At 53.8% G+C, this 19,266-nt stretch overlaps 1 protein-coding gene across 8 annotated transcripts; it reads right to left on the reverse strand.

Moving 5' to 3' along the window:
* Nucleotides 1-5,195: 5,195 nt before the first annotated feature.
* Nucleotides 5,196-17,403, reverse strand: NFE2L1 (NFE2 like bZIP transcription factor 1). 8 transcript variants are annotated; one of them, XM_086687100.1, is made up of 6 exons: nt 17,194-17,403; nt 14,358-15,374; nt 9,447-9,662; nt 8,946-9,035; nt 8,562-8,720; nt 5,196-7,762 (listed from the first exon to the last, which is right to left on the reverse strand). In XM_086687100.1, the coding sequence occupies exons 2-6, from the start codon at nt 14,865-14,867 to the stop codon at nt 6,392-6,394; spliced, it is 2,346 nt and encodes a 781-aa protein (XP_086543226.1). In that variant the 5' UTR covers nt 14,868-15,374; nt 17,194-17,403; the 3' UTR covers nt 5,196-6,391. The 8 variants fall into 8 exon arrangements, with proteins under 8 accessions (XP_086543226.1, XP_025773366.1, XP_025773365.1 ...); XM_025917581.2 differs by lacking the exon at nt 17,194-17,403 and adding an exon at nt 16,847-16,984 and having other exon boundaries at nt 9,447-9,629; XM_025917580.2 differs by lacking the exon at nt 17,194-17,403 and adding an exon at nt 16,847-16,984.
* Between the last annotated feature and the right edge of the window lie 1,863 nt (nt 17,404-19,266).

The raw sequence follows: 19,266 nt of genomic DNA on the forward strand, positions 1-19,266 counted from the left end.
CAGGAATAATCGTTTCTGCTTTTCAATGTCATTTGGAAGTTTTGACTACGGGTTTTAAAGCCTTTTTTTTTTTTTAAGTATTTATTTTGAGAGCAAGCATGAGTGGGGGAAAGAAAAAGGGAGAGAGGGAAACCCAAGCAGGCTCCACGCTGTCAGCACAGGGCTCGAACTCATGAACCATTAGATCGTGACCTGAGCTGAAATCAAGAGTTGGCGCTTAACTGGCTGAGCCACCCAGGCACCCCTTGACTACCAATTTTAAATAATTTTTAATAGTTGAGTTTTTAAGTACTTATTTTCAGATACAGTGTTCTATTCCAGAACTCATTCCAACTCAGCTCAATTTGATTTTAACATGGCCATTTGGTGTTTGGCCATTGTATGCTTAGCACATCTTTATGGCCTATGGCACTGGGAATGTGCGCTACAAAGTTACCTTTTCTGTCACAGAGAAAGGGAAAATGAAATTGCTGCTCCAGGGGCGCCTGGGTGGCGCAGTCGGTTAAGCGTCCGACTTCAGCCAGGTCACGATCTCACAGTCCGTGAGTTCGAGCCCCGCGTCAGGCTCTGGGCTGATGGCTCAGAGCCTGGAGCCTGTTTCCGATTCCGTGTCTCCCTCTCTCTCTGCCCCTCCCCCGTTCATGCTCTGTCTCTCTCTGTCCCAAAAATAAATAAACGTTGAAAAAAAAAAATTTAAAAAAATTGCTGCTCCAAAATAATTTGGTGGGACTGAAATTCTGAAATCCAGGTTTTCTAACAATGGTTCTAGATCCGAAACTATGTAGGGACCCGGGTTGAATGTGAGATCAAATTAGCCTGATTGGTTTATCTAGTATTAATCTCACGTGCAAGTTGGATCTTTTATGAGGATGTCTTCTTTTAAAAAGTATTTACAGCTGACAGGACTGAATAAAGTCAGGCTCGGTGTTTCCCCTCCTCTAGAACTTGACTGAAATACAAATTCCACTACCAAGCCAGCAAAGGAAGGAGTCTTGGCTTCATCTTGCCTTTTGGCAGTAGGAAGCAATCAAGTAGAGGCATCCGGGTGTTCTGGTGTGTGGTTAAGGAAGCTTGATGATAGCAGAGCTTAAGATTCTCCTGACAGTCCTCGGTCCATGATCTGCGCATCACCTTGGCTTCACTGTCCAGCACAGAGATTTTCTTACGAAGTTATTGCCGTTTTAACCAATGTGTTCACCATTGCTGATCTCTCTTCTATGGATGACTTTTAATTGACCTTGGCCTTGGGAGCTTCCTGCTGCGTACACTGCCGGATATCGAAAGCCAACGAAATCTGAAATAAAACCATCCTGCGCCGGAATTAAAAGTGTAGCTGGCTCTGCTCTGTGGAAGCAGGTAGAGCAAGTATTGTTTCTAAAGGCTTTTTTCTTTCTTTCTTTCTTTCTTTTTTTTTTTTTTTGCTTAGGCCAGTGAGGCAGCAGGACTCTGAGGCAAGGCTGAAACATTAAGTTTACAATAGATGCTGATGGTTCAGTTCTATAATTTTTGTTTATATTAGTTTGTGTTAACATATTCAATAGTACGTCTGGATCTGCACTGTTGGTTTGCTTGATGGTTTGTGATAGTACCAAAGCCACTGTTTACCCCACAAGGAATTTAAAATTGCAGTTGACTTTGACCAATCCTGCCATTTCCTGTTTGCAGAGCCTCAGGTCAGACTGGGCAACTTTAGGGCCCAGCTGTGGGACACTGGCCTATTGTTTAAATTACTGCTGGCGTCCCTAGTTGAGGATTGGAAGGTTTAAGACAACTGAATTAGCCTAATTAAGTCTGTGTTTAAAACAAAAGGCGGAGCACCAACTCCTCGGCCTTTTCTCTGCCTCTCTCCCAACTAGGTTTTCTTTCCTTGGTTGAAAGAGCGTCTGGAATTAAGTAATAAAAACTATGCGGCCCATCTCCATTCTGCGGTTAGACTGGAAAAGAAACCAGCTTTAAGAGTTTCTGCAATGTTTGTGTACTCAAAAAAGGAAGACAGGGTTTCTATCCAACGGATTTTGAGAACACACCTCTTCAGTGGGGGCCCAGACACTCACTCCTCCAGACAATTTTGTGCGCTAAATTCTGTATCTCAGCTGAGTCGGGCTGACCTGAACCTTCAAAGTCCTGGCCACAGCAAGGACCGAAACTTAAATCGGGTGCTAAGTTCCATGTGCATCCCAAGTCCCCGCATGCTCCGTCTGCATTACGAAGTTCAGAACTAGAGGCGAGGAGGATCGCTGGCCTCTGAGAAAAAAGTAAAAGGTGAAAGAAAGGTTCTTGTTACCTTGACAAACCGAAGATCTGCATCCTTTTCTTGTCCCAGATGGGCGATAGGAAAACAAGGTTAACCCCTCATGACAATGAAGCACGTCGGTTTTGCTAGAGAATTTCTACACTTGGTTGGGAACAGGACCTCCAGAGAGGCAGCCAGCAATCTGGTGCCTGTGCTTGCAGGTGGATAGTGCTGATAAGGAAGTGAACTTCTTGCTGGCCACGCCATGAAACTGGTTAGTTGGAGCTGAAGCCGGAGCTCTAGGTCATTGCCTGCCGGGTGAGGTAGGAGATGTGAATGAAGGTGGTGGGGATGTTATTTTCCTGTAAGGCACTTGTTTTTCCAGCTATTTGCCAAAGAAACCTAAGAAGCGGCAAGGCCTGGTGTAGCTGGGGCTTGTAAAAGGGCCGAGGGCTGCCTGAGGAAGTCGGGGCTCCAGGGAGAGTACTTCCCGTCCACTGACTGTTTGACTAGTTGCTCTTCAGCTTTACCTAGTCAGGGCAGGGATTCCGCCATGGAGGCCAAGTCTTGGTGACACTGAACCTTCTCTAGATCACTGTATTTCCCCTCAGTTCTAGATCTCTCCTATTTTTATTGACCCTGAAATAGTGACCCCAGCTCCACTGGTGAGATCTGTGCAGGGCAGAGGCTGGGAATGAATGGGTCTATTTCCCAGTGCTTACGTGAATTAGGATGTGGGGGGAAAAATCTCTTTGAATGGAACCTAGGCTGAAGCCAAGGTAAAGCCAGGCTTCTGCCCCCACCCAAGCAGGTCACCCGGAAGTTTGGTCCTCAGTTAACTCTGAGGCCTGTTCATCTCCCTGCCAAGTCTAAGACCCCTTCTCACTTCTTGTCGGAGGTGCAGCAGCTCTTTGACAGGCCTTACTTGAGTCCTCAGATCTTCCTGCCGGAAGAAGCCTTGAAGCCGGAGCACCCACTCCACCTGCCAGCAGCAAAAAGAGGTCAACCCCACAGCAAGTGCTGACCAACTTGGCCCAAAGCCAAGCTAATCAGCGGGATCCTAGACATAACTGTGCATCTCTCCGTAAGGGGACAGCGGGGAGGAGAGACAAAAATATACTTTCTCAGGCCAGGGACAACACTAACAGGGTGAGAGGAATTTTTCTCTCGAAAAATACCCAAATATGTTAGGTTAAAAAAGTTGCAAAACAAGGTAAAAGTTACAGCCTAATCGTGTCCTTAAACAGACAAAAATGCATATACACATTTCTAGAAGGGATACAAAAACAGGCCTCTCTGGAGTTTTACTTCTCACGATTTACTCTTCTATACATAATTTGTATTTTTTACCAGCACGAATTAAAGTTGTTAATGTTTAGTCCTTCTCTTTTTAAGAATGTTGGTTTTGTATGGCTTACAGACCTTAGTTAACTCCTGACTAGGAAAGAGCTCTTGTCTGAGATGACCAACGCTTTCCAACTAGAGATGGTGGTTTTAAAAAGCCATTGTAAACTGAAACAAATTGATGTTATTCCCAGAATTCTATCCCGCCCCTTGGGATACTCCAGTAGCATCATGAAAGGTCTGCCGCTCTAAGCCGGATGGTACACTGGAGTTCAAGATCACAGGTTCCACTATGGGGATCACAGCTTCTGGTCCTAAGCCTCGTCCAGTAATTTCACAGGCTGCCAGGTGAGCGTCTGCTAAGCACCTACCCCAAGATGTGGTGGCGGTTCCAGCAAGCACCAAGTACCTGGGGGCATTCAGCTCTTTTGGAAGCTTGGTATTAAAGGAGGTGTTTTGAGAGACACCAGAGTCTGTTCACCTCGGCCGGGGAGGCTTTCTGATGCCTTAACCCCTGGAGTCTAGCCTCCTGCTCCCGGTTCTGTGGCCCTGCTGACACACGCCAGCGCCAGCGCTTGGCATGTGCTGGTCTCGTCGACCTCCCAGGTTTTCATTGTCATTGGCGTGACCGCCCTCCGATGCGCTGCGCCTCTCTGGCAGGTGGGGCCACCAGAGAAGCAACAGCGTGGTCAAGATTTAAAAATGCGGCGTTTCACAGGCGAACACACCGCTGGACCAGGTGAGAGCACCTCTGCCTAGCCCAGTCCCAGCAGAAAGCGGCCAAAAGGACTCGGAATCCTTCCCCAGAGGATTCAGCTTGGCAAACCCTGCGGAGAGGTGCCAACACCTGCTTGGAAGGTTTAATATCCACTTAAGAGTTTTTTTAACACCCACTTAAGACTTTTTGTCTTTCTAAATTCCTCATCGTCAACCTCCCCTGTTCTCCACCCACCTTCCCCTGTAAGCTCTGCCTTAGCCACACAATGGCCAGTCCTCCCCTCACGGGGTCAGGGTTTTTTATTCAAAGTAGGGAAAAATTGCACTTGAGAATGAATCATCCATTTTATTTTATTTTATTTTGTCATGTGCTCACAGCATCTCTCTCTCTCTCTTTCTCTCTCTCTCCCCTCTCCCTGGCAGGTCAGAGATAAATTAAAAATAAAATCTACAAGGAAAATAATTTATAAAAGCACTTCCCAGGCTCGTGCCTTCTATCCCTACTGCTCATTTAGAATGCACCCCTCACCCCTGCCAAGCGGGGAGGGGAGGAGAATCAGGACTTCTCCCCCAACAACTCACTCCTGCTCGCCTGGGGCTGACTGTACTCCAGAGCCAGGCAGGGGTGGGGGCAGCAGTGGCAAACAGTTAAAAATAAAGACACTGTGGTCCTGGAACCATCTGGCCACCTTGGCGCTCCCCTCTCTGCCTCCCCCAGGCAGTCCTCCTGCCTGGGGCCTTTGCTAAGATGGGGGTGTGGAGAAGCAGCCCGTGGCCGAGAGCCTAGGGGGAGGTGCTCTCAGCCCCCATTACATGCACTTCTCATTCTAGAAAGAAACCCAAAAAAAAAAAAAAAAAAAGCAGACGGAGACCTCGGGACAGAGGAGAAAAATCCCAAGTGTTCACACAGTTACACGGAGTCTTTATGGCAAAGAGAACATTTAGCAGCTTTGAATATTGGGGTTATCTCCTTTTTACTCAACACAAGCATTCTAGACCCTATAAGTGATACAGGGCTCAAGCCCTAAAAAAATCAAAGCGCAAGAAATTCTAAGAGGACTAGTTTTTGTTGCTGGGTTTTGTGGTTTGTCTTCCAGTGACATGCCCAGTGGTTGGCAGGGGAGACCTGAGGGAAGGGTCACCCCCCAGTGTTGTGCTGAATGCTGCCTGGCTTCTCCACATCATCCCCCCTCCTCGAGGCGGCACCCCAGCTGCACAAGAGCTCCAGGCGGCGGGGAGGGGCAAGAGAACAGCATTGGCATGCAGGCTCTGATGGAAACTGGGGGCGCCTCAGCTCAGGGGGGACTGGGCACCGGGTGAGACGGAGTGGCGGGGCAGTGAGTGACATGCTTGGTGCTGGGGCTGCTGCGACACTGGGGCCTCGTGACCCTTTCCCATTCGCCCTGCTCTTGGACCCAAACCCTCCAAGCCAGTGTTGGGTCCCAGCGGCTCCCCGACGACTGAGAACATTCCAGGAGACCTCCAAGGCTCCCCTTCAGGGCTGCCACAGGGCAGGAGCAGCAGGAGCCTACAGAGCCCCTCCCAGATCCCACCTCGTGTTCCACCCTCCCGTGGGGTGAAGTAGGGTTTACTGGTGCCTGTGGCCTAGTCCCACCTAAATCCCGCTGCCTAGAATCCTGGCCAGAGCCGACCTTTAACCTGCCCTTTGATTTTCTTCCCGCTTTGATTTTTTTGGGGTTGTTTTTTTTTGTTTTGTTTTTACCCCTTTCCATCCCTCCTTCCTTCCAGGAATGAGACTTTCTACACCTTTCCTCTCACGGTCCTCCCTCTTCCCCTCGGTCGGCCTGCAGCAAGGCCAGCACCACCCCCTCCCTCAAAGGAAACAGCAGGGGAGGACCCTGTCCACCCAAAACGGTCTGGCCACCTCCGCCCCACCCCACCCCCACCGGGGGGGGAGCGGAGCCAGACAGCGCCTGCGCCCTCCTCTTCCTGTCCACTGACCCGCAGTTTCTCCCGTCTGAGAAGATCTGTTGGATAAGAAGGCGTGTAAGTCCCCGCTGTAGGTCCAGGTCCAGGCCCAGGCCCAGCCCTTCAGTTTCCGTCCCGGTGAGCGTCAACCCCCCTCTCCTCCCGGGCTCACTTTCTTCGGTCCTTTGGCTTCCTCTCCTGTCGCCGGGCCTGCTGGTCAGCCAGGGTGCGGGGAATGAGGAGGACACTGCCGTCCCCGGCATACTGGAGTGCGTACTGACTGGGCGAGTAGGGCCGCCCGTTCTCATCCCGCAGCCGCCCAAACACCTCCTGGTACAGGCTCTGGACCTTCTGCTTCATCTGCCGCAGGGACCGGAGGAACTCGACCTTCTCCCGCAGCAGGCGAGCCTTATCGCGCTGCAGGTCCTCCACATCCCGCTCCAGGTTCAGGATGGTGTCCAGCTTGCGTTTGCGGCAGTTCTGGGCGGCCATCTTGTTCTTGCCCCGGCGCCGGATGTCGCGGATGAGGCTCAGCTGGGCCTCGCTCAGCTGGTACTTGGACAGCAGCTCGTTGAACTCCTCCACGGGCAGGTTAATGATTTTGTCGTTGGTGAAGGGGATCTTCATGGCTCTGGCTCGATGCTCATCACGGCTCATCTGCTTGTCGAGGAAGTCGGCCTGTTTCTCCTTGCTGCCTTTCTTGAGGGCGCTGGGCGGCGGCAGGTCGGCAGAGTCGAGGGCGCTGGGCGCCATGTTGTACGTGTGGTTGTGGCCCACGTGCTCCAAGTAGGGCAGGCAGGAGAGCTGAGACGGATCCTGGTAGCTCATGCGGCAGAACTTGGAATACTCAGGCTGGTAACCCACGGCGCCCTCGGCCTCTTCCAGATCCAGGGTCTCAGAGTCAGAGCTGTAGCCAACAGCACCTTCCTCAGAAAAGGAGGAAGAAGCGGAGGAAGAGGACGAGGAAGAGGACGAGGATGAAGAGGAGGAGGAGGAGGAGGAGGAAGAGGAGGAGGAAGAGGAGCTGCCTTCTGAGCTGCTCAGGGAGGAAGGGCTATGGCTGGAGTCCAAGGAGAGGCCTGAGTCAGAGTCAAACTCCTCCTCGAGCTGGGAGGCCTGCACGGGGTTAAAGCCCTCTTCGATGGCCAGGTCCATCAGGCTGATCTCGTCCAGCATGGCTTCGTCTAACAGGCCCCCCAGCGGGTCAGGCAGCTCGGGGCCTGCTGTGTCGTTGGCTGTGCCGTTGAGCTGGGGTGGAAAGAAGAGCCCCGCCAGGTTGGTGGAGCCAAAGGTGGAGTTGAGGCTGGTGGAATTGCTGGGGACCAGCGGGAGCAGCGTGGAGCTGCTGGCCACAGGCAGGCTCTCCACCTCGGGACTGAAGAGTGAGAAGTCCTGGCTGCAGCCCCCCAGGGACGCCTGATGCAGGCTGACATTCTGATTGATGGGAGTGTTGGGGGCAAGGCTGTAGTTGGTGCTCAGGGGGTCTCCAGGAGGGGCACTGTACAGGATCTCGTTTGTTGAAGTGTTCACTTCCATGGCCTGGGAGGGGAGAAGAGCACCACCGTTCACTCTGAGCAGACTCCCTCCCCCAGTGTGGCTGGGGGCACAGCGGGCACCTGACGCAGGCACGGTTGCATGGGTACAAGGGCGACACACTGGAATCCAGAGCCCAGGGGTCAGCTCCTGGCCCTGCTTGGTCCACTGGCGGAGATGGTTCCTCCCTGGAGACCCCACCCCAAGGCAGGACTGCCCGGCTCCCGCTTGTGTTTGGCCAGACTCCCCCACACCTCAGAGAGAGAGGAAGAGAACACCTAACACTGCCCACCTCCTCGGTGCAAAATCCACACATTCAAAAGAACACCAGTCTTGGGAGTGAGAAAACCTAGCTGCGCTGCTTGCTGTGTGACCATGGGCACATCACTTAACCTCTCTGAGTTCCAATTTCCTCACCTTTAAGACAACAAAGGGCTAACTAGACGACTGTAAGGATCAGGAAAGATGACAATAGCTATAAAGCACCGTGTGAATGTCTAGTTTTATCAATGCTAAGCCCCGGAAGCACTCAGTCGAGTGACTGCCTACCTAAAGGAAAGGAAGAAGGCATACCAAGAAGACGGTCCTGCTTTAGAAGGCTCAGCCCTGGGGTTTTTACCCAAACCCCAATCCTGATTTTACCCCGTACCCCAAGGAGACACCTGGACAATGACCTCTCAGTGTCCCCACTTCCCTGAGATCAGAGAAAAGCGTGACTTTCTGTTCCAGAGGTGGAAAAGCAACTGAGCGCTAAAACACTCCCCACACTGTCCGATAGGATCGTGGCCCATTTTAATAATCCTACCTGCATTTCCATAATAGACATGAGATCTTGCCACTGCTGCTCCAAATCAAATGGCGAGTCTGTCCCCGTCAGGAGAGGAGACAAGAGGTTGTTCTGAAGGCCTGGGGGCTCGCTCTCGCTAGGCACTGCTTCTGTTATGCTGGAAATGTCTGCTGGAAACTAGGGCAAAACACAGAGGCTTTAACGAGGCGAAGGAAAGACCACCTTCTGCGTTCCTCCCAGAGACTACCACCTGAGGTTCTGTTTCTTCCTTCCTCTGAGTTCACCCCCAGCAGCCAGAACAAGGCCAGCACCAGGACCTGGCCCCTCAGGCAGCCGCAGAGGGGGACACGGTGTGCAGGCCACCCTGCTGGCTCAGTGGGCTCTCCCTGGAGTCCTGCTCACCTCAGCATTCTCCCCAAAGGGGCAGGTGGCCTCCAGCAGCCTAAGGCACTCTTCCAGGGACAGGGCCGTCTGGTCCTCCCCACCAGGCACCTGTGGCAACAGCAACTGTAAGTCTGACTGACCTGGGCCTTGGCTGCCTGCGGGCCAAGGCCTCTTCCCCAGCCTTTCCAAGGGGGAAGCTGAAGGAGGACGTGTATGGTTACAGGCCTGCACTCTCCCTCTGTTCCCGGGCTAACGGCTGGCCCTGAGTCCCAAACTCCAGGAAAGAACGGAGGGAGAGTGGAAGCGTCCTCGCGCAAACAGGAAGCTGCTAGGTGCTTTGCCTCCTCTGCTGTTTGTTACCAAGGCCTGGCCCCTCTGCTTCTGTTGCTCATCCACTCCCCCTTCCTCAGTCCAAGCGACTTAGAGACCCAGCCCGCAAGATACATTCAGGTTCGTCCCACAGACAGAACCTGCCTTCTGTGAGGACGGGTTTCTAGAAGTGGGCGGAGGCGAAGGTACCTGTGCAGGGAAGCTCTCCCCCGTTTCTCCATCCACTAGCAGGTTTCGTGCCAGAGCTTCTGCACCCTCGCCTGACCAGGTGTCGTCCTGCTCCGCTCCGTCTTGCAGCTCCTTGTCCACATCCTGCTCCTTCTGGCGATGACTATAGTCAAAAATCTCACGCCCAGCCCCCAGGTCAATATCCTGTCGCCAAAGGATGTCAATCAGATCTATGTCCTGAAAGACAGATCACCATGACTTTAGTTCTTGGATCCAAGGGCCCTTCCTAGCATCAACCTGGTAAGTCCTGGGAGTGGGGGGCAGCTCTCCCAGCTCCTGTCCCCTCTGTACCAACAAGGCTTCATTCATCCATTTCCAGATACCGGTCTCAAGAAAAAGAAAAAGAAAGAAAGAAGGAAAGCCCACAAACAAGAGCTAGTAAAAATGAGCAGCATGACCATCCCCACACAAGTCTGTGGGCTTAGGACCAGAGACACAGGCAGGCGACACAAGAAAAGAAGGGGGAAGCAGGAGACACTTCTCATTTTGGGAATGGGAATCCCTTAAAACTTGGGTTTGTAGGATGCTGGCCAGGCCAAGCAAGGGCGAACTGTCATGCAGAATTGCTTCCCGGTGGCCAGGCTTGCATCAGCCTATGGTGCCATTTCATTTGCATAAAGGGGTGGGGTGGGCCAGAGAGGAAAATCCCTGCATTTGCAACCACCTGATGCAACCAATGACAGCGACAGGCTGTCTCCGGCCCTTCCTACGGCCATCCTCCCTTCCCTGGCTGAGGAAGGAGTAAGGCAGAACACCCACAACTCTTAAAGCCCAGGCTCACCTCAAGATCCATCCCTGCCAGAATCCCCACTCTCAGCTGCTCCTAGCAAGCCGCCTCAGTCCCAAGAGAGCCTCAGGCAGTCAGCTGATCCTCACTGGGCACCCCACCCCTGCCAAGGCCGGCCCCTGGTGTCCCCTCACATGAGCGCGCTCACTCCCTCGCCACACCCCGGGACTCACTGACGCTCCGTCAGCCAGCCCACTCAAGGACGTGGACCCCATCACCGCTCAGCCACAACTGCCACCCCAGGCACCAAAATGCCTCCTTCCCACTCTACCCTGGTAGCTCCTGATCAGTTCCTGCACCAACTGCCACCCCCACTGCCACCAGCACAGAACACCAATAAGTAAGAGCCATTTGGGCTTCCTACACATGCCATCCCCTGTGGCCGAGGAAACCCTGAACTCTTGCCTTCCATTCAGAGAGTAAAAAAGCACTTTCCAGAAAGCAACATCCTCAGAGTAGACCCACCTCCCCAGCCCTGACCAGGTATCCCTTTCCCACCGAAACCCTCCCAGATCCTAAGACCTCCCAGGTGTACCTCTCCCTTTAGTCTCCCCCACATACACCAACCTGAACAGAAGCCCTGGACCCAGGAGCAGAGGGGGGCTGGGCCACCCGGTGACCAGCCAGCAAAGAGTTAAGGGGCCGGCTCCCTTTGGCATGGCCCCCACCACTGTGAGAGCTGCGGTCCAGGCGGGTCATGGTCTGCGAGATGAGCCCCGGGGCAGCTGGTGCCGGGAAGCCGGACAGGGGGCTGCAAGGAGCTCTTGGCTTGCAGGGAGCACACCAGGCTGGAAGGGTGGCCCCTTGCTAGCTCCAAGGGGCCCGAGGAGGGTGCCCCGCCCGTGCTGCTGCCTGGGCGGCCCAGCCCAGCCCCCTTCCTCCATCCTTGAGCAGCCCCCTCCCACCTCACAACCCCAGTTCCACTCAGGCGCCCGGCAGCCCCCACCCTGAGCTCACCGCAGAGGCTGCAGTGAGACGGGACTCCCACCCCATGCTCCGTGCTCAAGCTGCAGAGGAGAGCAAGCTCCCTCCGGGGCCTATCCTCCCGCTCCTCCCTCTCTCCCCCTCCCCACGCCCCCCAAACTTGTTACCTAGGCTGCAGCAAGGAGCCAATCCCCTCCCCCTCCCACCCCGCAGGTCACTGCTGAGGCTGCGGAGAGCCAATCCCCTCCCCCAGGTCAGCAGCTGGGCTGCGGAAAGAGCCAATCCCCTCCCACTGTCGTTACCTAGGCTGCGACGAGAGCCAATCTCCTCCCCCAAGTCTCCGCTGGAGATGCGGAAGGAGCCAATCCCCTCCCACCGCCTGTTACCTAGCTGCAGCCGGGAGCCAATCTCTGCACCAGGGCAGCTGGAGAAGCTGCCGCAAGGAACCAGCCCATCCCTGGGCCGCCTCCGTCTCCTCAAGGAGACGCACCCAGGGGCGGGCAGCCCCACCCAGCCCAGTCAGCCAGCCGGGGTGGCGCAGTGAGAGAGCACTGGGGGGAAGGGGTGCCACTCTCCCTCTTGTCGCATCCTGCTCACCCAGCCCACTCACGACTGGGCAGAAACCACTCCCACAGCTTTTGGGGGCATCTAGTTCTTCCCTGGAAGTGGAAGGAGTTTTCCGGTTTCTCAGAAGGGCTGTGGCCGGTCATCCTGAAGCCCAAGGATCACAAGCTGGGCTGGGCAGGAACCCAGTGCACCCGGCCCCGCTGTGAGCCAGGGGCTCGGTCACCCACCGACAGGCCGGAAGGGAGGAAGAAGGAAAGCCATCTGCACACAGGGCCGGCCAGGCCTAGCTCCGAGCAAGAGAAGAGGGACACAAGCCCGAAGGCCAGCACTGAAGGAGACAAGTGCTCTGCAACATCCTGGCCACAACTGTGTCCCACGATCCCGCTTTACCCCAGCTTTTTTCAAGAGCATTCTCTTCTGCCTGACCCCTGGCCCACATCTCTAAAGCAAGGAAGGAGAAAGCCGCCAACAGAATCAGGATCACAGTTCTGACTTCCATCCTCACTGCTGCAGCCCTTGAGCCTAAGGTCAGGTCAGGGACAGTATGTTCTCCTTGGTCACACACTGCTCCTCGCCGGGGAAGAGCTGTACACAAGCCACCCCCTGCGCTGGGCAGAGCGCCAACCTCGAGGGGAATCCTATCCCTGACAAGGGCCTGGGCTATGGCTGTCCATCGAACCGGCCTGGCAGCGGGGGAGCGCTTGCCACCCCGGGGATAATACCAGCTCCAGCAGCGCCTGTCACATGCTCTGGACCCGGGTATTTTTATCCCGGAGTTGCTGAGGAAATGTTGTTCTGGACACGTAATAACCCTCCCTTCCCCCACACCCAGTCTAGGCCCCTAAGGCTGACCCACCCCCAACCCCCCAATGGGAGGAGAGAAGGCCTGGAATCAGGGAACACACAACCTTCATGAAGGCCAAAAAATGGAAGAAAGCAGGGTCAAAGTCCCACCCCATTCTGCCCCAACCCTTCCAATTATATCCAAACATCCCACCCTATCCCATCCCAGGAGAGCTCCCAGCTGGAACAGGAATGGAGCTACACTTGCAGAGCGCCCAGGAGCAAGCCCAGTCACACCACCCTTGGGGAGCAACATCAGGGCAGGCGGACGGAAGAAGAGGCTGGGAGGCATACTTTGTCAGACCACCGTACCAAGACTGAAGCCCATTTGAACGAAAAGGACAGAGAAAGCAGAAAAAAAGCCGAAGTTCCCAGTGGCTCTGTAAAACATAGATGAGGCACTACAAGGTAAGGAATGCTTACAGCTCCCATGCTCAGATAATTCTAGTCTCTCTCAAAGCAGACCCAGCAAGAGCCAGCTGAGCATAGAGGAACCCCGGCACTACCGGACATTTGGGACCAGATCGATCCGGCGTTTGGGGCCTGTGCTATGCTTTTTAGTAAGTGTAGCAGCATCCCTGGCTTCTCCCTACTAGATGCCAACAGCAGCTCTTCCAGTTGGGACAACCAAACCGTCTCTGGGCACTGCCAGATACCCCTAGATGGGCAAAATCGCCCCCAGCTGAAGACCACTGGCCTAGAAGAAGCCACACGCTTTGACAGTCACTAGCATTCAAAGAAATGAGCTCAAGAACAGGCCTGAATTCAGGACAGGAGGCAAAGCCTGGTCTGACTGGTGGGCAGAAAACAGCCAAGATCTGCAGCACCTGTAAAACTTTCTACATACCCAACCCCCCTCCCCGAGACTCACAGCTCTGGAAAACCCAGGCCAGCGCAATCCAGCCTTCTCTTTCCCTAATGGTCAGGAGAGTGCAGCGGACCTTTTCTGAAGCTCCTGAAGGCCAAGCAGCAGGCCAGGGCCAAACACAGAGCTCAAAGTAGTCTTATCATCATGTTGGTGAGGTAGGAGCAGCAGGAGCCATTCATATCGTTAAAGGCAAGGACCTCACTTTCTGCCCAGAATGTCAGCCACATGTCAGGAGCTCAAAGGAAGTGGACTTAGGCAGCAGAATGCAGCTTCTAGCTCCCAGCCCTATCCTCCCTACTCCCTGCAACAGGCCTTCAGCAAGGAATGGGAGCCTTGGCCCTCTCCTGGCCAAGAGTAACTATCTAAATCTACCCCTTGGCTCAGGCCCAGGAGAGCCGACTTATCAAGGACCTTACAACAACAGGCCTGACCACAAAGGAGGAGAACTTCAGGATATGCATGTGTGTTTTGACGTGGGGGAGGTACAAGGCAAGAGTCCACAAACTATTTGTGTCTTAGCAACAGATCTACACCGCATCAAAGCCCATCACAACATGACTCCCTCCCCCACCCCGGGGCCTCCAGCAGTCATGTTGAAATCCAAGCAGTAAACACGCTGGCATGTTCTAGGAACCTCCCACTGCTCTGACGGTACATTTAGAGGTGGGTCAATGGTTCAACACAAGGAAATGCTCCCAGCCCCCAACCCCGGTCAGACAATTCAGCTCATTCCTGTCACCGAACAATGCCTGAGAGCCCCTCACCTCCACCCTGCCCAACCACCGATCTTTACAGGGCAAGTACCATGACCAAGCTCCTTCGGTACCACCCCACCCCTGTGACCCCAGATCCCTCTCGCCCACCCCGCCATGTGGCCACTAACCTCTTTGGTTAGGTCTCCACTGACTGGAGGGGCTACAGCTCCCAAATCCTCCAAATCTTCACTGAATCCCTGCTCCGTTTCGCTTTCTCGCACCCCGTTGTCCGGGCCTGTCACATCTTGGAGGCCACTGGAACTCTCGAGGGTAAGGCCTGAGCTGGGCTGGCTGCCAGAGACAGACCCCTCCGGATCCCGGTGGACCAGCCAGGCGTTTACCTCAGTGGTGGGCACCTGGAACCTGTCCAGGGCCCTCACCTGACTCAGGAGCCGCCGGGCAGTGAAGTAATTGTCCAGGTCTATGCTCTTGGGGTGGACACCATAGCCATCCAAGGTGTTCCTCAGGTTGTGGAACTGGGTCTGAGTATAGGCAGAACTGGGCCCCAGGATGATCTCCCGGAGCGGGGGGAGCTGTGAGGTCAGGTAAGTATCCACGTCCACCCGCACCCCAATCAAACTCAGCAGAATGGTGAACTGGAGGAGTCCTTCCGTTAAGTATTTCTTCAGAGAAAGCATTGCTGAAGGACCAGAATGTTTATGCTTTTTGGTTTTTAAATCTTCCAAAAGACAAATCAAGGCCACTGCTCTGCTGCTCCAGCCAGCAAGGTACCCTCCTCAGGGCCAAACCCTGTATCCCACCCTGGCAGAACACAGGGGCTGAGCTCCCGGATGGCCTCAGAGGAAAGCACGCCCTGTGAAGCCAAGGCCACACTCCAGACCACATTCACTTTTCCCTTCTCGATACCTCACCTCTGCACGTACAACTGTTGCTAACCCAGTCCAGGCCCTCAGGGCCCACGTGACTTACTGTCTCCACAGTCCACATACAGTCATTTCCTCACTCACGTCAGTTGTCCTCTCTGTGGATTCCACTGCAGGCTGTTCTCAGGAACAGCTGATGGATTTTTTTTTTTTTTTCTTTCTCCCTAAGGTTTATTTTCTTTGGCTGGAGCTACAGGCCTTTTGTCTTGGGTCAGAGTGTCCCGCCTCCTCCACACTTACCAGGGGGGTTTCCAGAGAAACCTGAAATGGGAATCACAAGAGCAACAGGATAAGATTCTAGAATTTTCACACCATGATCAAGGCAGAAGTCAGGAAACACATTCAAACGCCACTTTTATATTTTATTGAAAAAATATCCCAGAGAAACAAAAACCAAAAATCTGTTATAAGCAGGAAAACTACGAAAGGAAAATACTGCTCACAAAGGATCCCAGTCTCTGGATATTAAATGTGTAATACCCTAAAAGGTAGCTTGTGTGGGATAAGCAGACAATGCCCGGGGCATCCAAAATATTTTACATGTGGTCTGATTTACCAACCCTCCCCCACTTCATCCACACACTACCCAGCTTCTATTTTTAGCCCGAAAAGCCTATTTCCTATCTTCAAGAAAAGTTGATTTCCCATCTCAGGAGAAAACTACCCACAACCCCTGTCCCTTCCAGTTCTAAAGGGAGAGAGAGGCTATTAGTGAGAGAAGAGCGCAAAAGGACAGGAGGACAACGTTCAGGACGCCACTTGGCAAAAGAATAATGCCTTTTGTCTTCCCAGCTTTAAAATATTAATTCCTTTTCCTATCTCTCATATAAAAGGGGGGCTGAGAATACTGAGGGGTGAGGTGGTGAGGCAGGATTATTTGACCCATAATTTGCATAGGCAGGTTTTATTTTCATTCATATGACCTTCTGAGCCAAAATAGAAGGATAAGGCCAAGTTCTCAAGCCAGATAGCCAAGTGGGGAGGGAGTAAATCTGCCTTTCAGTTTCTAGTCTCAACTTTTCAGCTTCCATTAACCTCATAAACCAAGGTAACTCTCTTCACTGTCGTGACCCACCTACCAACTTCATCTTAAGGGGGACGAGGGACGGACGGACAGACGGACGGACACACACACACCCCTTATTTGGTTAAAGTAAACAAAACTGCGACCCAGAATTCTTGCTTACACTACCCTCCCATTCTCACGCAATTTATGACTAAAACCCCCCAAGAGACAGTTCACTTCGAGAAACTGGACAAGGCCCCTTAAAGACGGAGTAAGGCCAGAGGCCTCTGGTCTGAGCCCGCTCCCACCCCGCCCCGGATACCCGAGTCCGGCTGGGACCAAGTCGCCATGCCCGCTGTCGGCGCCTGGGCTTCTAGCCTTCTGGGGCAACAGCGAACAAGTGCTACTCGGCCGGCCTTGACCCACCCTCACAGCCAAACCCCACCCCGCCCTCCGTCCGGATGGCCCCACCCCGTCCAGGCCCGGGCCTCACACCACGCCTTCTAGCGCCCTCAGCCCTCCCCAGCCCAACCCACCCCCGAGCAGGCTCTCTCCACGGCCTCGCGGCCCCTCCCAGCCAGGCCCAGGGCCCGGGCCCGACGCGAACCTCGCTCACCCGCCGTTCCCGCCTCCTGCCCCTGGGCTCCACCCCGCCGCCCTTCACCCCACAAGCCTCGGCCCCGCGGCGCTACGCCCCTCGCGTCGGGAAAAGGAGTGTGCCTGATACCCGCTGCAGAGCTCGGCGTCCGCCGCTGCCGCCACAGCAGGCCCTCAGCCCGAGTCCCGGCCTTGCACCCGCCACCACCGGCCGGCCTAGAGCTCCCCAGCCTCCGCTTCCCTCCCCGCCCCCTCCTCCCACCTCACTCGGAAGCCCGCCCTCCGCGTCTTTCCTAGGAACACGTTTCTCCAATCAGCGAGCCGAGACAGCGGCCTTCGCCGGATGTCATTTTGATTGACAGCCGAAAGAGCCCAATGGCTGAGCGTGTCTCCTCCTCCTCCCTTTCCCCATTTCCCAAGACTGACATGGCCCATGGCCTAGTGGACGCGTAGGCCCGCCCCGCGGCGTGGGCTCACCAATAACTGGGGCGAAGGCCCTAGAGCCCGGCATTCTGGCCTCTCCGCCGTGCGTCGGCCACCCGAGGTATTACAGGCTGGGCGCCGAGTAAAGTGTGCAAGCTGATGGCTCCTAGTGCGTTCTTCAGCCAGGGGATGAGGGCCTGGGGCCGGGAGTGAGAGGCGGTATCGCTGCCGGAGCGCGGAATTCCCCCCCAGAAGGTTCCCACGGTGACTTGCAAAAGTCCAGTGAGACCTGAGGGGGCCGAGGCGGGACACAGAGCATGTGTTTCCCGCGGCGGCGACGCTCGAGCCACCATATTGAATGCTGGCAGCGGAAACCGCTATCGCTGCTTCCGCTCTGTGCGAACCTGGCACGGCGACCCGCGCCAGTCAGGGATGGTTGCGTCGCAGGTCCCAGGCAAGGGTCGCATCGCGGGAATGGCCCTGCGGGCGGGTTTCCACGACGTTGGTGGGACGTTGGCGGTGGGAGGGATGTGGCATAATTAGCTATTTTCGTCGTGATAGAAATACCCTGTAGAGCTCTTCTTCCCCGTCTTGTCTCCCGAGTCCATCCAACCACGGAGCTTAGTCTTGCCTTTCAGGAACTTTCCTCGCGTTCAGGTGCTGGCCTATCTCGCTTAGCCAACAACCTTGTGGTTTTCAAACATTGCTTTCTCCCCCAGCATCACTTCGGGGAGCTTGTCAAACCTACAAACTCTGAAGCCTCACTCCAAAGATCCTGATTCACTTAGCCCTGGGGGGCGGGGGGGCGGCGGGGAGGGCCTGATCACCTGCCCGCTTAGTAGCGACTTGGGTCATTTTAATGCAGTTAGTCCTAAGACCACCTTTAGGCAATCACTGAGTTGAAGTTCGTAGTATTTTGTTCTCAGCTGTGGGACAAAGAGGCATCAACTCAAATGCCTGAGCCCAGGACGCTCCTTGTAATCAAGTGGGCAAAGCATTGGTTCTTGTACAACTAAGGAGAAGGCCAACCACTGACTCTTCAGATAAAAACATGGAATCCTCAGATGTTTCTAGAGTTAGGAGGCTTGCTTTGGGTCAGTTCGCAGATTCTAAAGCACTTTTAACATTTCATTCAGAAATGTACACCAGCATCCGTTCATCCAGTCCTTAAAAAACTGCTGAGGTACTTCTGCATCTCGAAGATTCTGATTCAGAGACCACATCTTCTTATTCGTTTTACCATTTGTCTCCCAGCAAATGCTAGAATGTAGACTCCATGATGACTAGAATTCTGTGCATTAACTGTTGAGTCTCCAAAACCTGAGAGCAGTACCAGGGATGAAATAGACGATAAACTGAATAATTGAAGAACTGAAGCAGGCAGGCCTGTGATTAGAAGTTCCTGCTAAAAGGGGCGCCTGGGTGGCTCAGTCTGTCAAGCATCTGACATAAGCTCAGGCCCTGATCTCATGGCTCATGAGTTCGAGCCCCACATAGGGCTCTGTGCTGATGGCTTGGAGTCTGGAGCCTGCTTCCGGTTCCGTTCTCCCTCTCTCTGTCCCTCTCCTGCTCACCCTCTGTCTCTCTCTGTCTCTCTCTCTCAAAAATAAATGATCATTTAAAAAAAAAGTTCCTGCTAAAAGCAAAAATTAATACCGTGGAAGACGTGGTTTTGAAGGATATGGCACGTTGCCAAGGAAATGGGGGACTGTTAAGCCCCTGAATTCATAAGACCATGAAGGTAAATACTGCTGTGGGATAAGAAAAGAGGAAAACCTGAGGTGTGCTTTGTTAACTCTATATATACCAAGGGGGTTGAGAAGGGAATATTTAAAAACCATAGAACTGAAAGATACCAAAGCTAAAGTTACAGAGCTTAAATACAAGAGTATTTGGAGAAGATAGGAGAGTGTCATTTGTTTGATACGGCAAATACGGAACAATTTTAAAGCTTGACACAGTTAAAAAAAAAAAACCAAAAAAACAAAAACCTGGGCAATCCTTTTTCTAAGGGGAGTCAGGAAACCTTAGCACCAGCAAAACTGAGTGTTTTGGACAGGTCCATTTGTATTTTCCAAGTTCCTTTTGAGCTTCATAGCAGGGCACCAAGTGCCTGGGATAAGAAAT

This window comes from Puma concolor, chromosome E1 (genome assembly GCF_028749965.1).
Source record: "Puma concolor isolate L17-30 chromosome E1, mPumCon1.1.hap2, whole genome shotgun sequence".
In the NCBI taxonomy this organism is placed as follows: domain Eukaryota; kingdom Metazoa; phylum Chordata; class Mammalia; order Carnivora; family Felidae; genus Puma; species Puma concolor.

Coding starts and splice junctions, on each gene's coding strand:
- NFE2L1 (XM_086687100.1), bottom strand. CDS start 14,867: ATGCTTTCTCTGAAGAAATACTTAACGGAAGGACTCCTCCAGTTCACC. Junction 9,036..9,446: donor GGGAGAGCTTCCCTGCACAG/GTACCTTCGCCT, acceptor CTGTTGCCACAG/GTGCCTGGTGGGGAGGACCA. Junction 7,763..8,561: donor TGTCTATTATGGAAATGCAG/GTAGGATTATTA, acceptor CTCCCCTCCCAG/GCCATGGAAGTGAACACTTC.